This window comes from Myodes glareolus, chromosome 8, assembly GCF_982192425.1.
Source record: "Myodes glareolus chromosome 8, mMyoGla1.1, whole genome shotgun sequence".
NCBI classification, from domain to species: Eukaryota; Metazoa; Chordata; class Mammalia; order Rodentia; family Cricetidae; genus Myodes; species Myodes glareolus.
In genome coordinates this window covers 69,986,994-70,006,494 of record NC_142033.1, presented here as the reverse complement: position 1 = coordinate 70,006,494, position 19,501 = coordinate 69,986,994, and the positions used below count along the sequence as shown (strand labels likewise).

The following is a 19,501-nucleotide window of genomic DNA, read 5'->3' as shown; positions in this document are numbered from 1 at the left end:
ACCAGCCCATCAGAAAGAGCAGCTGTGCCCTCCCTGGGTATATGCTTTTCCCGGCCGTGGTAAAAATAGTGGTACCTGCCTGGGCCATTCCACTTGTAGGTGCTGCTGTGCATCCCCATACATGGTGTTCCTTGTCTGTGCTGGGGCCTGTCTGTGCTGGGGTGAGGATTGTCCCCAGTCCCTTGAAGATGACATATGCATCTGCCTAAGGTCCTAAGGGTTCTGCCTCTGAGCCTGGCATGGCCTTCGGTTGCATCAAGGTTCTCAGAGGCCCTGCTGATCAACTGACATGCCCATGTTTTCTCTCTCTCAGTTTTATGAACAGGCGGGCAGTGTCCACGAGCCCATACCTGGGGAGCATCTCCAACGGCTACGCCCACCCCAGCGGGACAGCATTACACTATGATGACGTCCCCTGTGTCAACGGCTCGGTGAGTGTCCTTTGAGAGCCAATGGTCAGTTTTGTTAGAAGACAAATTGCTAGTTACTTCTGTCCTGGAGTGCCTAGTTTTCCATTCTAGTGAATCGAGATGGAGAATTAAACCACTGCTCCCACAAACCCTGGTCTCTGATGTGACCAGCAGGTCACGTGATCCCTAGTAGGCAGCTCGTCTACTTCTGTTGTCGTCATCATGTCCATCTCGTCACCCAAGATAGAAGACGGCGACCTAAGTTAAAATAACTAGATGGAGCTGGCGTCCGTCAGACACAACATGGTCTGTGGTACTCTGACTAGTTACCCCCAGTACAGCTGCAGCCGCCACCCTGCCGTCAGACAGAAACAGAGTCCTGGAGTGGCTGCTGGCATGGAGTACTCACACACAAATGCAGGGATGCTCTGTGGCAGCATCGCTGCCAAGCAGGCCTCAAGTGTGTCCATCTAGCCTTAGCTTTTAATTTTTCCTGTTTTGTCCAATGTTTTCAGATCATGAGCAGATCCCTGCTGGGCCTCTGTTATTTGGCTGGTGGTTGGGTACTGTGTACCTTTGTTGGCCTGACCTGTGCCTGCCTGTGCAGTGAGCAGATGTGGGAGAGCGTGTGTGAGAAACCTTCCTTACTGTTCCCGACTTCGTTCTTTCCCCCAATATTCTGATGGCAGAAGCCAGGCTTCTCTGTGCATTGGGAGTCCTCCTGGTGACCTCTGTTCTGTGGCCCGGTAGTCCTGTGGACAGTGATGTCTGGTGAGCACTGGGAGCAGGGCTCTCAGCCCACCCTGTGTGTCACCATGGTCCCCAGCCCTCTCCCCCCATTCTTGCTATTGCACGATTTTCAAGGTGAGGCCTGGCCTCTGTGGCCTCCCTGCATCCATGTGGCCCCAGCATCATTGTGTGGGACCTGTTTCTGTACTCCAGAATCTAGGGTATCTCTCAATCTAGGCTATGCTGCCCTTCCCAGCCTGTGGCCTCAGCAGCCTTCTGCAGGCCTTGCCTTCTAGACAAGGCCTCCACATAGCCACACACCACACACACACACAAACAGAAGGTGAGCAAGGTATTGCAGGGACTTGATGAATCATACCATGCTCATATGTCCCTGTCCTCTGGGCAGTTCAGACACCATGCTGGCTCAGGTATCCTCGGTGCTTCTCCCGAGGCTCACCCATGGTTTGATGTGGAAATAAACAGCTTCATACTGAGGGATTCTCCCTACACACACACGCTGGGCCTTCGGAGCTGAGACATATGCCGTGTGTGTGCGTGCGTGCATGTGTGCGTGTGTCCTGCCCTGTTGTTCCCACATGGCATTCCTGCTCAGGCATCCTCAGCCTGTTCCTGTGCACAGGCCTCTGCTACCACATGACTGCATTTTGGAGGCTTCATTTCCGGGTTCCATAAAGTTCACACTTTATGACCAAATGCTCCGAGTGTCAGTACTGTTTCCCCTGTAAAAATGCAGCTCATTCTGCTGCACTCCCTTTAATTCTTTGTGAGGGAAGGGCTCTGCACACACTCACTTTTATTCTAAAAACTTCTGTGGGATTTCGTCACTGTTTACTAAGTATTCCACATGACTTGATCCTTGTTATTTTAGGAAAATGAGAGTCAAGTATAGACCATTGCCTATCTGTGGGGCTGTCACTGCAACGCTCCACCCTGGCTTTTCTACGTTGTGTTGGGTTGTACGCTTGTCCCCAGCATCACAAAAATAGACACTGATGTGGCTGCAGAAGACACCCCCGCCCTGGGATTTTAGGCCTTTCCTATTTTTATAACAAAGGACTGTAATTATAGTCTGGCAAGAAGGAGCGCTGCAGGAGAACATAAAAAAAAAAAACCAGGCTGAAATGGGCAGAATATATGAATTAATATTTCCTTTTATAATGCAGGGCAATTTACAAAGACCTTTAAAGCCTGGAGGGATCTGGCAGTAGTTAGGAGTTTGGGCTTTCTTTACAGGTTCCTGCCACTGCTCTGGAGTCCATGTCCTGAGACATGGCTTTGAACTGTTAACTCTTTGTTCAGCTCCTCTGCTAGTGTAGTGCCACTGTTGCATCCAAGTCGGAAGCACCCTGCATCCCATGGTCACGTGACTTCTGTCTTCAGCAGGCTTTTTTTGGCAATGGCAATCTTTCTCAGGTGCTCAACTGTGGAACTTAGACCACGTTGACCTTGATGGTGAATTTGTCGGCCACAGGCAGCATGGATGAACTCAGGGTGTTCTTGATGTCAGTCACATTCCTCCAGCAGCCTGACTGCCCCTCTCTGCCTTTCCCCAGTTGTGTGAGCTGCCTTTGACTCAGTTTCCCCTGCTTGCTAAGTGGACTAAGTGATAGATAAGCCAGTGTGTCCGAACCACAGCAGGCACCAGGGCCCTTGATCATGATCTCACGTGCCTTCCTGTGCAGCAGAGAGCTCCGGGTGCTGCCCAACTCCCTGACCTCACTTCCTGTGCATCAGGGAACTTCCAAACTCCAGGTCTCTAGAGCTAGCAAGGCCAGCTCAGCACTTTTCATTTTGAAAAACAGAACAAAACCGTCATAATCCAGTGACTCTGGGAACAATTTAAGGACAGAGAAACCTTTCTTATGACTCCGAAGGCAAAGGGACCCTTCTGAAGCAGCCCGTGGTTGTGGGGGTTGTGCCTGACCTGTGTGTGTGTGAGTGACTGGCCATGCAGAGCTTTGGGGGGCTGCTAACATCTCACTGTGCTGATCTTCTCTGTCCTCGTCTGGCCGTATGTGTTGCAGTGGGACACGGATGGCGGCTTTCCTGGCTGTGGGAGCAGAGGCCTGGCGGAAGAGGTGCTTTATGATAACGCGGGCCTCTACGATAACTTGCCGTCGCCGACTATCTTTGCTCGCTCCTCTCCTGCTGACCGGAGGGCATCTCGGCCACCTGCTGACAGGCTGTCCTCTAACCACTACAAATCCCCCACCTCCTGCAGCCCACCCTGCTCCCCACCTGTCACTAACACCTCTTCTGTGGGGAGGGCATCTCTCGGGCTACACTCCCAGGTACAGATTGCGTTCTCAAACTCGCCGACATCACCAGTGGACCTGCAGTGACCATGCACTTACCTCCTCCCACACACCAAAATGTTACAGTTAGCCACGGAGGGACCGGAGAACCATTTGGGACCAGCTCCCGGTTTTCCTGGCTCACCCACCCCTGCTCCTGGAGAATTACCCAGTGCACTTTGAGAATTACGTCAAAGATTATGAAAAGAGGCCATGCAACTTTCCAGAAGGTTCTGGAATTGCAGGTTTCTCTCGTATGTTCTATCTTGTGTATAAGTAAGCAACGGTTGCCCCAGGGAGTGGTTAGTTCCTGTCTGTAAACGTGGCCAGCACCATGCCGAGAGCCAGTGTGTCGTCTGGGAGAATATGATATGTGCCCTCCTGTACCTGTGTGACAGGAGGGCTCTGATTCTGGGCTTGTGGCTGAACTGTTGTTCACCCACTTTCTGTGACATGCATCAACATTTCAGAGCAGACACTAACTGCCTTCATGAATTTTGTAACCTAAGCATTTTGTATGCTCTGCCTGGAGTCCTGGGTGCCTCATCTAAGAACACTCAGAGAACGTAAAGCAAGAGGCCAGGCTTTCCACATTCTGTTCCATTCTTTGGGTAGTGTTGAGAAAATAGCAGACACCAGGTAAGGTCTAGGCGTCCACGTAGCGGTGACTCACTATTGCACTCCAGACACTGCTTTGTCTGAGCCGACACGGAAATCTTGCTGGGGTAGCACAAATATTCAGATGTTATCCCTGGAGAGTCTGACTCCAGGAGTCGGAGGGGTGTGAGCTGCTGAGTGACCAATGTGAACTCCATTGGCCTCTACCAATATCATGAGGATCCCCGCCCAGTTCTGACCAATGAGTCCTACCTATGTATCTATCCATTTGCCGGTATCATAGCTGTCTTTGGTTAGCTCGGTAAATCTGCCACCTGTGCATTTGGAGTGTCCTCTCACTAGTCAGGAATCACATGATGCGTGGTGTGACACTCCCACTGTTCCCCAGCCTAGTCTCTGTTCCAAACAGGCTGGTCATTCCTTTGGGAGCCTGCTGGTGGTGAGGCCATACACTCGTAGAACTCCTGGTTACCATCTTGTGCATGGCTGTGCAGTATCATCAGGAGCCCTATGGGAGATGCCAGTGTCTTTACATTTTTAAGTGAGCAGCCAGAGGTTCAGGAAGTTTTGACGGGCAGGCTCAGGATCCCCTAAATGACAAGCCAGAATTTCAGCTAGACCTGTATGCAGCCCCACACTGTGTCTCCAGGGGAAGGAGAGGCAGGCAGTGAGAGTTGGGGGATGACAGCGCCTGGGATCGTTTCCTCTCTATTGAGTTCACTGCCTGGCGTGCAGTGTTGCCTGCCTGGTGTGAAGCTGTGCCTTGAAGAGTGAGCAGGGGACTGTGGAATGTTTTTAAGCCTGTAACTGGCTAAAGCTTGTATATATTTTATTATATATGTGTGTGTGTGTGTGTGTGTGTATGTGTGTATGTATGTATGTATACATACACACACATATATATACACACATATATATGTATACACACATGTATATATGTATATGTATACACACACACATATATATATATACACATATGTGTGTGTATGTGTGTGTGTGTGTGTATGTATCTCTTGCAGCCTTCCTCAGATCCATCAGTAATCTGAAAGGAGGTTATGTATCCCATTGTTGAATCACTCAGTAAAGGGCAAGAACCTCCCTATAGAGCTATAGAGCTAAACCTTTCTTCTAAAAATAGCCCAACAATGGAAAAACAGCTTAGCTCTAGACACACAGGTTCCCAGGCTCTCCAAGGTTGCTGTTGCATACCTGTGCGTGATCACTCAGAGCTGCTTTCTATCCAACACTTGGATAGAGGCCCCAGCAGTAACATAGCATCCTTCCCATTGCAGGCAGACTTCCTGGTAGCCTTGGGTGTCCAGCCTTCATTGCTGGAAGCTTCCCATAGCGACATCACAGAAGCCCATTGACTGGAAACTGAGTTGGTTTCCTTTGCCCTCTGACCATGCTAGTAGCTTGCACTTAAGAGTCAAAGACTAAAAGAAATAACTTTAGGTAAAAGGGTGCTTTTGCTTGATTGTTTTTAATTTTCTCTGTGTGTTTCAACAGTTGAAGAGCAAAAAACCTCCGATGGCATCTAATGGGGTTTCTCTAAAGGGGAAGGTTCCAAGCAGCCAGCAAAAAAAAGTGGATTCTGCAGGTGGCGTGAAACGGACAGCATCAAGTGAGTTTCTGGCTCCTTGCTTCCTGCTTTGGTGCAGTTGGTCAGCTTGAGGCTGGCTGGGCTACTTCTGCAGCAGATACCGGGCTTGAGGGTGTGCTGGGAGGTGGGGCAATGTGCTTCCCCCTCTCACTGGCCAGGATCTCTAACCCAGCCTCTGAGACTATTGCTTGGCTTTTTGGTATGACATTCAACCATGAGACACTGGGACTTTGGTCCAGGAGACTTCAGTTTGTGTTTCTAGAACACCAGTGACAAAGTCACATAAACTGAAGGCAGCCCCTTCATCAGTCAGATGTGCAGGTGGCTGAGCACTGGGCTGATTCAGTGGGAAGGGAGATGCTGGGCACCGAAAGCAAAGTGAGTGCCCAGTGAATGCTCAAGGGTGCAGTAGGCCTCGCCGCCTTCCTCCTCTAAGATTCCTGTCACAGCAACTAGCGCCTTCCATCCTTGCTGACCTCCGATAGCTGTGTCGTCAGGATAGGTGCCAGGCACCCCATTATGCAATGAGGGAAGCACCCCAAGTAGAACAGGACAGTCAGAGGTCTCACAGCAGGCCAGGCCTTCAGACTTCAGAGCCAACTGTATAGACCAAACAGGGAGACGCAGCCTGCCTGGGAGTTCGGCAACTCTCCTTCCTCTGCAGCTAAATTTGGGTGTGCTGGATTCTTGGGTTTGTGTTTGCCCTGCCCTCACTGCATTGGGTGGCCAGCCATTCAGCCAGCCTGCTGGTGGGATGTGTTTATTCAGGACACCCTGCTTATTGCTGGGGATGTGGGGAGAAGATCATGCTAGCTTTAAAACACAGGCCTAGGGACTGCAAGAGGCTCTGCTGGTCCTGGAGCTCCTCCATCAGTCTGGGCCAAGCTGGGAAGTGTCCATGCCAAATCATGGCCAGTCGCTGCCATCCGGGATTCCTGTCTGAGCATTCCGGTCTGCAGCCACGCAATCGGTAGACCAGCCTCTGGGATAGTGTAGATAAGGCTTGCTACCTTCACCTGGGGCCTCAACACTCACCTGGTGTGGGAGAGAAAAGGCCTCAGACCGGCCCATGCTGGTATCTGCTTTGGAATCAGAACAAGGGCACAGAGAAGCTATCCTTTTCCATAGTCAAAGCATGGATGAGCCATGGGACTTGAGCAACACTTGGTTGCTTCAGCCCCAGGGAACCTTTACATTCTTGACAGGAACTTGTCTATGCCTCTGCTTTCAATCCTACATTTCAAGCAGGCAGGTCAGGAGCCTGTCAGGCTATCTCCTCATTGTCGCAGACTTCCTTTGGCTCTCTCTTTGTAATTTCATTCCCTGATGCCTTGGTGTATTTATGCTCTTGTTCTTAGTGTTGTTCATTCAGGGAGGTGCAGGAGCCAGAGGGATGAGTCGGCCTAAAATGCCTTGTTAAGCAAGATCTGAATCCCACGCGGGCTCCTTCAGCCAGGCGATTCTCATGGTCCTCTGCTTGCTTCATTTTATGGATGATTTATTCCAGTATCTAGTGGGACCTTCTGTAGGGAATGTTTTATTAACTTTGGTGACATCTAATGGAAACAAAAGAGAAAAATAATTGCATCCCATGCTTTTGCGGAGTTCAGCCGATTGCATTACAGTTGTATAGTTGATTGCATGGGGACCGCACGGTGGGAAAATTTATAAGCTGTCGTCTGTAGGTTTGTTGGGAGATGTATTGGTGTAGACAGTGGAGTTTGTACAGCTTGGCATGGGATTTCCTGGAAGTGCCTTGGTTTCATGAGACAGGGTGGTTATCCTTGCATTGTGAGCCTGGCAATGTCAGTCTAGGGGGGTCTTTCTGGTGAGGGAAGGAATGCTGACCGGACATAGGAGATGCTCAAATCCCTATGAAAGTGGCCAATGATGGTAGAGCCAGCTCAGGGCAGGTACTGTATGAGCAAGCCGATGATGAGCCAGTCATCTCTAGTTGTCATGGGGGCCGCCTGTGAGTGTCTGCTCCATGCCAGGCATCTTCACACGCAGTTATCCGTGTTAGGGACATGCATCTACTTTTAAAGACTTGCAGAACAGCCCTTGTCTCTCCATGGTTTCTATTCTGAAACAGACAGACCTGTAGCTGGGCAGTAACAGAGGGGCGACAGAAACCTCACAGCAGGCTCTGGCCAGTCATACTAGGTTCTCCAGCCCCTTAGCATCTTTTCCAGAGAGGCTTTCCCTAAATTCCTATCGGGCTGCTTTAAGTTCCCCACAACAGCACACAGCAGCCCGGAACTGCAGGCCCAGACTGAAGAGAGTGTGGGGCCTGAGTTCAGCGCCGTGTGAACTGCTATGTGCTGGCGGCCAGGTTGCTGGATTTCCCCAAATCTTTTACTTATTCTCTCATTCATTTGTCATTCATTCATTAAATATAACAGCTATTTATAAAGGACTCATCTTGGAAGCTACTTTAAGTGCTTTGTAAATATTAATTGAACTCTTACAACCACTATGAATGACCTGCTCTTGTCCCATTTCACAAGAGAAGAAACGGGCACAGGTTTGTTCTAGGTCACAGGACTCCAAGATTGTCCTCTGAATAGTAGGTCTCCAAGCACCATGGACTGCCTCTCTGTCTTTTCATTAGCAGAGAAGCCCTCCCTATCTGCTTTCTTCCAGGTCAGAATCTCAGGCCAAGGAGATGTCTTCCCTCTAGCCAGGGGAGGCATTCTTATAAAACAGAAGTGGGCACAGGGAAAGGCTATGCACATAGGGAGAACTATAGAAACTCTAGAAGATTTTTTTAAATCTATTTTACTTGGTGTGTTTTGCCTACATATTTATCTGTGCCACCTGTATATGCCTGGAGACCAATGAGGGCAGAAGAGGATCTTGGGTCCCCTGGAACTGGAGTTAGAAATGACTGTGAGCTGTCATGTGGGTGCTGGGTCTCGAACTCTGGGTCTCTAGAAGAGCAGCCAGTGCTCTTAACCACTGAGCCATCCCTCCAGCCCCAGTAGAGGTTGTTTTTACCCACAGCAGATAATGCTGTTCTAGTTTCATTTCTTTTGCTGTAGTGACTACACAAACACAGTTTCAGGCTTGCAGTTACAGGTTACAGTGTGTTACTGTGGAAAAGTCAAGGCAGGCATTAAAGCCACCCGTCACCTCACACTCACATCCAAGCGCAGAGAGAATAAATGCATGGCTGCCTGCGTGAGGTCGTGTACACAGCCAGCTTTCTCCACTCTCACACATTCCAGGGCCCAGTTCACGATATGGTGCCATGCACATTGGGGGTGTGCCTTCCCATCTCAGCTAATAATCAAGACACTTCCTCACAGACACGGCCATAGGCCAAGCTGATCCAGATAATACCTCATTAAGATGTTGTTCCCAGATGATTGTAGACTGTGTTGGGTTGACGGTTAAAACTGTCCAGGTCACTGCCTGACCAGGTTCCAGAATCTTCGCTCTGATAATTTTCAAATAATTGACAATTGTTTGAAAGCTGAGGGGAGGAGCACTTGGAGGAGGAGCCCTGGAGGGAGTCCTCAGTATTCCTCTCCATTTGTAAATGTGCAGATCAAAGTATCAGAGGATTTGAGGCACATAGAGTCCCTTCTCCAAACCTCCCTTTCTCCTCAGGACCAGCCAGGACCAGCTCTGTGGTACTCTGAAGAGCAGCAGACCTTGGCGGTCTGACCCCTCTGGATGCACTAACTCTTGGTACTCCTTATTTAGATGCTGACCAGTACAAATACGGTAAGAACCGGGTGGAAGCAGATGCCAAGCTGTTACAGTCCAAAGAGGAGGAGCTGCTGAAGAGGAAAGAGGCCCTGCGGAACAGGCTTGCACAGCTCCGGAAAGAGAGGAAGGACCTGAGGGCCGCCATTGAAGTGAATGCAGGTGTGTGTGGTGGGGGTGGGGTGGGACGCTCTGATGGTCCACGCGCCTGTGTCCCCTGGAGTTCTAGACTTCATCCAGCTCACCTTTAGACCTTTGTGCCACAAGGTAGCACTGCCCCCACCCCCTGGGGTGCTGGCCTTGTAGGGAGCCCAGGGCAGCACAGGGTTGGCTGAACGGTGCCAACATAGGCAGGAACTGTGTCCTGCCCTAGTGAGATGCCAGCAATTTCAACCTTAGCTGCTAAGGGCCAAGAAGGTTGGCAGGGTTTTTCCTTGTCTGAGGAGAGTCAGTGTTTCTTCCGTGGAGGAAGCTGCCACTGGGACTGGGAAGTTTTCACAGAGCTTAGCCTAGGAAGAAGCAGCTCTCTATTCTTAGAAAGGCCTGGAAGAGCAAGGCTGTACCTGGGTTTGGGGATCAGGGAAAAAGACTGTGTCAGTGATCGGAAAGAGGGATAGTGAGCAAGGAACAGCTCTCAGGGTAGTTGTGTCCGGAGACAAGTGGTATCCTGGCCCAGGCTGTGCCTTCCTCGCCAGACCTCCCAATCTGGGGTGGAAACTAACATCCTCCCTTGTACCTGGCCCCCTGACAGAGGCACAACTGACTTTTTAGATTGGCTTCTGCCACCTGAGAAGGGAGATGCCTGCAGATGGGGAAGCCCAGAGGGGACCCTGGCTTCCAGAAGGCTTCAGTGCAGGCTGAGGCTGGTACATCTGCCCAACCTACTTAACCAGAGCTGAACTCTGTCCAAATCATGGCTGTTCGGGGGAGTAATTTTGGGAGCAGAGACCAGGAAAGGAGGTGCAGATGGGCCCATTAGGATAGTCTGTGGGACCAGGTTGGGCAGGATGTCAACATCGGGCTATCTGGGGACATGGCAAGCCAAGTCTATGACATAAGGGAGCATGGTACATGTTGATCAGCTTCTCTACTTGCCTGTGTCAAGGCACAGGACAGAGGTGTAGAAAGGCCTCTGTCTCTCAGAGGCCAGGCTCCCTGTGCCCTGTGGTTTGCCCACCTCACTCTTCTTCTCTGTCCATCTCTGTGCATTTTCTTCCCAGCTAGTCACTGCATCAAATTTCAAATAAATAAGTTAACTGGCAAGCCCTGGAGAAATGTATGTGAAGGTCTACAGAGACGTGGGCTATGTTTTCCAACCACAGCAGCATATACAGTAGCCCACATGTAACTGGTAGAATTTGAGACCTCCTTATTCAGCTGCCCAGTCAGGGGCCCCCTTGGACACCATGCCCTCTAAGTGAGTGTCATGAAGGTCCTTCAGGCTTCTGAGTGGGATCATGCTGTGGACAAGACCTGGCAGAACTCAGCTATGTCAGCTCCTCTGTGAGGTGACCATGTGTCCCTGGGATTTCAGGCAGGAAGACCCAGGTGGCCCTGGAGGACAAGCTGAAGAGGCTGGAGGAAGAGTGCAAACAGAGGGAGGCGGAGCGGGTCAGCCTGGAGCTGGAGCTGACTGAGGTCAAGGAGAGCCTGAAGAAGGCCTTGGCAGGGGGCGTCACCCTAGGACTGGCTATTGAGCCCAGGTCGGGGACATCAAGTCCACAGGTAAGTGTTTGAAGGCACAGCCCAGGGAAGTGCCCCATGGTCTCTCAGGCAGTTTCCTCACTACCATGGGTGGTGCCAGGCTAACGTTCCCACCGTGCCCAGAGTGTGGAGACATTGACTTCTTTGTTCACCAGAGTACTTAAAGGCTGAGGACATGGCTGTCTTCTGCCTGGTTAGTTCTGACATGATGCCAGCTTGCTAGGCAGGAATGCATTCCCATGAGCACTCCCTGACAATGCCACCAGGTCTCTAGATGCCACAGTGGCAGTAACACGATCTATGCCCCTAAATCTGGGGCATAAATGAGAGCCTCACCTGTCAAGTTGGAGCCCTTACCTTTAGTCATGGGCTCCTTATCCTCAGCTGACTCGGCCACTGAGACTTTCTCTTGTCCCCACTGTCCCCTGACCAGGAGTAAGCGTGGCCTGCAGAGGCTCGGGAGTGCTGGCCATGCTCTGCTACTTCCCGTATCACTATGCACTGTGGTTGTCATCACCTCCTGGCATTGGTGGCAGCATTCTGTGTATTTATAACTACCCTCTTCCTCAGAGGAGTAACTTGTTACAGGTGCTTCTGCTGCAGACAGCTCTTGCCTGGCCACCCCTAGAGACACCCTCTTTGCACCAGCACCTCCACCCAGAGTCAGTGCTGCCTCTGAAGATGTCCAAGGAAAGATCTATGTTATCCAAACATTGAGCTGGGAGTGCCCCAGTCAGGAGCCCTCAGGAGTCCTGGGCTGACATCCTGCATGTCCCAAGTGTGTTTTCGGTGTTCTGTGTTGTGTGATAACATGGTCTCCATGGTGCCATGCTTTCCCAAAGGACAGTTTGCAATTCTATGTAGAAGAGCCAGCAAGCCAAAGCCAGGTCCAAGTTAAATGAAGAGATAAGCTGTTTCATTTTAAGCTTTCCAGAAATTTCTCTCCAGCATATGCAAAAGTAAAAATGATCACAGACCCTCAGTGCCACTTGGGGGTCACTCATCGTCCCTGGACCCCAAGCTAATGCTGTCTGGTACTGGCAGCTTCTACAGCGAGGCCTGACCCTTTTGGTAGCAGGCAACTCCAGGAAATATTTGCAAACTTAGGAAGAAGCACCACGTGGATGGATAGGCGAGAGGTGGTGAGGGCAGTAGTGTGGGCCCAGAATCCTGCCTCTTAGTCTTCCATCCCTTGGCCTCAGCTTTTTTTTTTCTCTTATAAATGCATTGTCAAAAGGTGTTCAGGCCTAGTTTTGCCCATTTCCAAATCAATTTCTTCTTTACCAAACCGTTTCTCCCTGAGAAATACCAGTGGCTGAGAACCACTCCTCACACAGGGCTCTCCTCTTATTAACAGTCTCCTGTGTTTCGGCATCGGACTCTGGAAAACTCTCCCATTTCCAGCTGTGATACAAGTGATGCTGAGGGGCCCCTGCCTGTGAACAGTGCAGCTGTCCTGAAGAAGAGCCAACCATCCTCAGGCAACTCCCCTTGCCGTGGGCACGTGCTGCAGAAGGCCAAGGTGAGCCTCCCCACAGAGCCGGATACCCAAGCTCAAAGTGAACCACACTGCACTTGGCACTCAGCCTCTTCCAGTTCCCACACGCATCCTTAGGGACTGGGGTTCAAAGACAACCACCAAGCCAGAACCCACAGGGCTTTAGGTCACCTCAGAAGTAGACAGGCTCCATCCTTTTGGGCTTGTCCTCCTTTGGGCAGCACAAACTGGGCTGAGTGACCACAATGTCCTTTCCAGCAGCACTTACATGCTGTGATTCTCCAAAGAAGAAAGATAAGAACCAGAAAGGTATTTCTCTTTCCAGGCTGTCCCCAGCACCCTGGCCATCAGCCAGGGTCCCTCCTCTCCTGCAGTGAGGGAGAGGAGCCACCAACAATCTTTGCCATGATTAAATCCTAGGGATTCTCAAAGCATAATTTCCAGATGACCAGAGCCAGCACTTCTCACCATGGTGATGGAAGCAGTTGTAGGTTGAACTGAGTTGGCCTGGGGGTGGGACATGAGTCCAGATAGTGTCCCTCTGTTCTGAAGACGGAGGAGACTGAGCACGCACCCTGCGAGTCTCAAGATCTCACAGCTGGCATCGATGTGTCCTTCAGCAGCCTAAGCCCCTGGCTCAGGAACAAGAAGCATTTTGCTTTCAGCAGGACAGATTGTATGCAGGGCGAGGACTGTGTGTGCTATGCTCTTAGGGTGTCCTGGGATGGTGGTAGGAACTGCGCTTGCCCAACCTTTCAGTGTGTGTGCTTCCCCAGCAAGCATGCTTTCTAGAAGGCTCCATGGGCTAGTTGGGGAAGGTTACTGAGCTGGCATTCCAGTGGCTTCCATGAGCATCCCTCAGGCCTTCTTAGTCTGTAGCCATCTTCTCCTTTGCAGAGGACCACTTTGCCTGAGCCATGTTAGAATGGGGCTGTGCAATTCCCCTCCCATTTTCTTTACCATCAGAGAAGGCAGGGAGAAGTCAAGCTTTGCTGTGAAAAATAAAAATAAATGATTCCTTGGCTCAGGGTTTTCAGCCTTATCCCCTTCTGATAATGAAGATGAAATTTATGTCTGCCAGAGTGAGACACAGCCACCTCCAGCCAGCGCTGTACAGCATAGGAGGGAGGTCACTGCTTCTGGTCACAGCTGCAGCCAGTGCACAGATGGGAGGTGTGGATGGTCTTGTCACTGCGGCTAGTCTCTGACACAGCCTCATGAGTGGACTTGAGCAGGATGCCCTAGTGTCTGAGGGGCCCCACTGGACACGAGATTGGATTGGGGACATACTGACTAGTTTGAAAAGTTTCTTGCCTTTTTTTAGAATCAAGAGTTCAAGTGTAATTAATGGCTAATGGCACAGCATTGGCAGAAATAAGAACCCTAATGGAGCTGTTGGCAAAAACAGAAATACACGCAAGAAGGTGGAGTATGGGGGATGGGGGTACTGCAGGCTTGGCTGGTAGCTTGGTTCTTTAGAGGGATATGCCTGGCCAGATTCCCCATCTCAGTCTCCCCAGATACCTCCATGGTGACTGAGGATAGGTGCTGAGAGAACCATGTCTGAGGATAGCATTTAGGGGCTGATGCCACCCTTGGCAGCTACTGTGTCCACTCCTCCTACCTATTCATCCATCCACCCACCCACCCATCCACCCATCCACTCACCCACCCATCCACCATCCATTCACCTACTCATCCACCCATCCATCCACTCACCCATCCACCCGCCCATCCATCTACACTTTCCAACCTTCACTTTCTTGTGGTAAAATAAGCAAAGCCATCCTGACCTATTGACCATTTCCAAGTGTGTGTCTCATTGGCATCCACCTCCAGAACTTCATCTTCCTAGACTTTGTCCCCGAGAGACCAACACTGCCTCCTTCCTGATCCTCTGGTACCCACCATGGTACTTTTTGTCTCTGTGAACCTGACTACCTTGGACTTGCACATAAATAGACTCAGGTTCTATGAAGTCCTTAAGTACATGGTATCCTGGAGACCCATGATGTACCAGGGGTCATCACTCCCTTGATAAGTGTCCTTGTTCAGCTTGATAAGTGTCCCATGTCTGGAGGCCACCTTTCCCTGTTTGCCCCTGTCAGGTACTTGGATTGGGTTTATCTCTGACTGGATACACAGAAATGGATGTGCTTAATAATTATTTTGTTCAGGGGGAGCCTGCATTCTGTTGTTTGTGACTGAGCCCCCACACTGTGTAGGGCCATGGTGGCCTGTGGTGGCCAGGATCAAATCACCTGCACTCACACACCTCTCTTCTCCAGGAGTGGGAGCTGAAGAATGGGACATAGAGGGAGGCCAGCCGCACCCAGACAGAGACTGCGCACTGCCACCAGCCTCAAGTGTGATACGTGTGCCTCCCAAAGTGGCCTGAGCACGACTTCAGAAGTTTGGACTGAGTCTGACGCTGACCCTTGGCCAGCGTGCGTGCACGCTCTCTACTGTATGACGGTGCCCTTTAGGAAAATTTACTTTAAGACTTTGGTGTCAATTTGCTTGTTAGAAAGCAGAAACAAAAGGGGTTGACAAGTTGTTTTGAAGTACCCTCTGGCAGACAGGGCAGGCATGGTTCTGAGGCTCTCAGCTCAACTCTACCTTGCAGCCATGGATCATGTGCCCCTGGGAGATGGAGTGGCCCAAGCCTTCCCCATGTGCGGCCAGAGTCCATGCATCACCCTGTTTGCCAGAGCGTCCTGCTCTGCAATAGCATGAACTTCTTGTGTCTCTGCAGCACCCCCCTCTGCCTGTCCCCTTGTCACTGGAGGTGAAGCCATGAGGAATAGTGCTGAGAAGCGATTTTTAAGGTTTGGTTTGGTTTGGTTTGGGGCAGACACTTTTGTTACCAGGATGGAAAAGTCATTCTTTTTGCTAGTGTTTTCTTTTAAAGAAAATGTCCCTTTTTGTCATGTGCTAAGCTTAGATTTTAGGGACTTTTCAGAGGCCCTGTTTCCCATTTTATGATGTATTTTGAGAGGCAGCACTGAGCTTTTCAGTCCTTGGCTAGCAGTTGCCCCTTTGCCTTGACCTAAGACCTCTGCCTCCCCTACTGCCGGGCAGGAACTCCTCAGCCCAGGAGGTGTACTGGTCACCGTCTGCCTGTAGGCTGGACCTTTCTTTGGAAACAGAGCAGGTTTGAAAACCCATAGTCAAGTCTGGACCATCTTTGAACAGAGACAGATCCTTTCAGAGCACCTCCCTCCTCTTTATAGTTGACAGCACGGCTCGCAGGTGCCCTCCTGTGCCCAGGTTCTGACTGTGTGGGTCTCCTCCACTCCCCTGCCTACCTCCGTGCAGTTTCTTGGATAATTCATTTGTTCAATATGCACAGCCTATAACTTGTGGATGGGGCTAGCCTCTATCCTAGGGGTCTGAGAGTCAAACTGGCTTTTTGGGCTTCCAGGATACTGTCCAGACCTTTCCACCATGGGGAGTTGAAGGCAGTAAGGGAGAGTTAGCCATCCCACAGATTAATTCAGGGCCAGTTATACACAGGCAATGGGCTTACTGCCTAGACTGAGAACCTGGTGACGCAATGCCAGAAGCAAGCCTTCCCATTCCAGTGCAGAATGTCCTTAGCCGGCACAGGAGGAAAGTTTCCCAGGCACTCTGTAGAGGTGCCTTTTGGGCTTGCTCTCTGGGCAGTCATCCTGGTTAGGGTCCATGCTCTGTGCTTCAGCCCTGATACAGCTGTCTTAGAGTCACCAAAGAGCAACAAGGTGGTCACCAGTGGGCAGGGACATCACACCAGACGTATGAAGCTGCTCAGCTGTAGGTCTTCCCTCATCAACTGTCCTACGGTGCTTCACTCTCGTGCCTTCCTCCACGGGGCAGTTAGGATTCTTCACACCAGCATCTGTGTGGACTATTTCTGCCGGGGAACTGTGGAGAAGGACCAGGAGGAGAGATGTAGCCTATTCACAGAGCAGCAACTGCAGGAGCCCTTGGGTCATCACAGGGAGCTGTGACCATTTCACATCACATGACACTGGTGCTCTCAGAGGAAAGAGAGTTTGACCTGCCACAATCCGTTGCCTGTGGGTCTCAGAGCCGTTCATTTGACCACTCTGATGGCAGCTTGCTTTGCCAGTAAAGCTGTGCCAGGCTTTGATTGTTACCAAAACAAGGAGAACATGCCCAACTTAACATCCAGTTCTGGCCAGCATAGAGGGACATCTGCAATGGTGCGGGGATGTTAGGAGAGCACCATGTCCAGCAAATATGCCAGATGGGTTTGTCCTGGTGAACACAGCAGCTCCAGGCTCCTGGTGTTTATATCTTGTGCTAAGAAACCTAGGCTTGTAATTTACTCTACCCTAGTGGATCCTGTAAGTTCCACAGAGCCATCTAAAGTAGGTCCCAGGGAAGGCAAGGCTCCTAACACAGGGTTCTGCTGTCCTGTGTTCCCCTTAATGTTCTTAGATTTGGTCAGAAAGCTAGTTTAAAGCATTTGCTTCGAAATAAGTTATTTATTTGTATATGTTCAATAAATATAGTTTTAATTTATATATGTACATATTGGACACCCATGAGACATCCGGTCAGGATTCTCAGTGTTCTCATTCTATGACCCTCCCAGAGCCACAGGCATGACCCCAGCCATCCACGGCACAGGTTTGCTTTGTGTGGAACCAGGTGGGCAGAGGGCCGAGCCATCCTCCTTCTGTGAGCTATTGGGACCTCTGGACCATGGGAGGTGCCCCACCTTTTGGGATCTCTCTTTGTCCAAGACCATAGTGTTTCTTGGGGTCTACTTTTGTCACAGTTTGGAAAAATGTCACCAGCTTTCATGGTCCCCTCCACTTTGATGTCTGTTCACTAACCCTTTGCATACAAATATCATGCTAGCCTGTGGGCTTGCTGTGGTCCCTGGCTGGGGCATGGGTGTGAACCCTCATTCTCACACAGTCTCATGTACCAGTGTTCTTTCCAGGGTGAGCATGGGTCAGCCAGGATGACCTGTGAGCTGGGTATGGACCCGCTGCACTCAGAATCTCCCAGAATCCTTGCTGCTCTCCTGCCTCATGTGCCAGTGTCTTGTCTCTTCCCTATGCATGCCTTGGTACTGGGTGCTGCCTCGCCCAGCTGTCCCCCTCATTCAGCCACTTACCCAGTTTGCTCTTGGCTGTTTCCTTGTTGCTAAGCCCACACTGATGGACTGGACAACTGGCACTTTCGGAAAACCCACTTTGAAAAGCAATGTCCCAGGCCCCTAGGCCACCCAGGAAGGCTTAGCTTCCACTGTGTGGGGCTGGCAGTCCCCCGGTTAGAAGTCACATGCAGGTACAGCAGGAGTGTCCCTGATCTCTCCTCCCAAAGACAAGGGACAAGCCTCCCCTGCTGTTGATATCCACCCTGTGCCACCCTCTGGGGATACCTGAGCCAAGTGAGTCCTCCATCCACACCCAACCTCACCAGCACACAGGATACCTCCAAGGTCCATTCTCTGGGTGTGGCCACATCAAAATGATTGACTGTCGTCTTCCTCCTCCTCTTCTTCCTTCTTCTAAAGTCATTTTAAACCAGAAACATTTCAAATCCATGACATATTTTTTAAATTAACTGAATGTCTGGGTCCTGTCCCCACTGACTTACTACTAGCCATACCAGAAGGCAGGTTTTCTACTGTGAAATAGACTGAAAATAACAAGAGCACTCCTATGCTGTCTACGCACAGCTCAGCCCCGGGAAGAGGGGGAAGCCATGTGTGGCCACGACGCTGGTATGGGAAACCCGCCCCCTTTTTTTTTAAGGGACACCCTTTGCCAGTAGCTGGGGACTATACTGGCTTTGGAAACCTCGACTTCCCACACACCAGATTGGATTATCCTTTCAAAGTGGAGTCTTCAATCCATACTTCTTAGGGACCAAAGGTGTTTCTCATATGATAATTGATTTTCTAACAATGGTTTGCTTTCCATTTTAACCCCAGTTTTTACATTCTAGGTATTCCAAATGAACTGCTCGTGGCTCCAAGTTGTAAAATGTTTTCACGTTATGAATGTAATTATTTCCTTACTGTATTTTTTAAAAAAAACTAAAGTCATATTTAAAATAATCTTGGAAAGACACAGACAAAGAAAAGAGAAAGTTTTGTTTGTTTTTTTTTTAGTTAACTATGTTGGTAGCCCATTTGAAATGACTGTAAATATATTTTGATTGTTCAGCTCAATGTATTTAATGCAGAAAGTAAAAATTTTTATGCAGAGAGACTTGCAATGAAAAATCCTAGTTTTCAGCCCATTCCCCCCATTTTGTAGTCACTTCATCCAACTTTTCTGCTTTACAAACTGATTTTTCTACTGTTGTAACTATGTACCCATCGACTGGCGCCCATTGGCGGGACTCGTTTGTGTTTTAATAAAACTGTGCTGTGCGGCCCAGCCTCACGTCCTCCTGACAGTGGCTCACAGTGCAGGCCAAGACGTCCAGAGTTGCCTGCGTCGTCATTTCCGGGGACATCGGAGGCCACTGGACAGGTGGGAGGGGCTGTACACGAGAAATCCCTCTGCTTCAGAGGATCCTTGGGCATATTTTTGAATAGTTTGGTCTGTGGACCTGAGTATTTAACTTAGTAGACGCTGTCACTACTACTGCCTTACCTCCCGGCTCTGTGCCAACTGCTGGAAACAGAGGCCAGTCCCCTGGAAACTGCTTTCAGGGAGCCCACAGAACATAGGTGTACTCCTCCAGTGGAGGTTCCATGAAGATGTGGGGGAATGTTAGGTGAGGTGACTAACCTTAAATCCCTTCGTAGAGTTTTGAGAGGTGTAGGGATTATGTGAGCTGGGCAGTGGTATTTAAATAAAGGCAGTAGCTGCTTGCAGTTCAGTGTGGGACAAGGAGACAGGTGATGAGGGGAGGGCTGGGGTGGGCTGCGGAGGATTTG

General features: G+C 50.3%; 1 protein-coding gene across 3 annotated transcripts in view; it reads left to right on the top strand.

Annotated features, from left to right (window-relative positions):
* Afap1 (actin filament associated protein 1) overlaps positions 1 to 19,041 on the top strand; it is a 112,024-nt gene extending 92,983 nt beyond the window's left edge. For 2 of the 3 annotated variants that reach the window (XM_048414934.3, XM_085691977.2), the window contains exons 12-18: positions 314 to 431; positions 3,188 to 3,454; positions 5,585 to 5,699; positions 9,387 to 9,551; positions 10,924 to 11,114; positions 12,451 to 12,615; positions 14,880 to 19,041. In XM_048414934.3, the coding sequence (XP_048270891.1) occupies positions 314 to 431; positions 3,188 to 3,454; positions 5,585 to 5,699; positions 9,387 to 9,551; positions 10,924 to 11,114; positions 12,451 to 12,615; positions 14,880 to 14,906 (1,048 nt within the window). In that variant the 3' untranslated portion in view covers positions 14,907 to 19,041. The remainder of the gene's footprint in view (positions 1 to 313; positions 432 to 3,187; positions 3,455 to 5,584; positions 5,700 to 9,386; positions 9,552 to 10,923; positions 11,115 to 12,450; positions 12,616 to 14,879) is intronic. The other variant, XM_087909092.1, reaches the window with a different exon arrangement.
* The last annotated feature ends 460 nt before the right edge of the window (positions 19,042 to 19,501 follow it).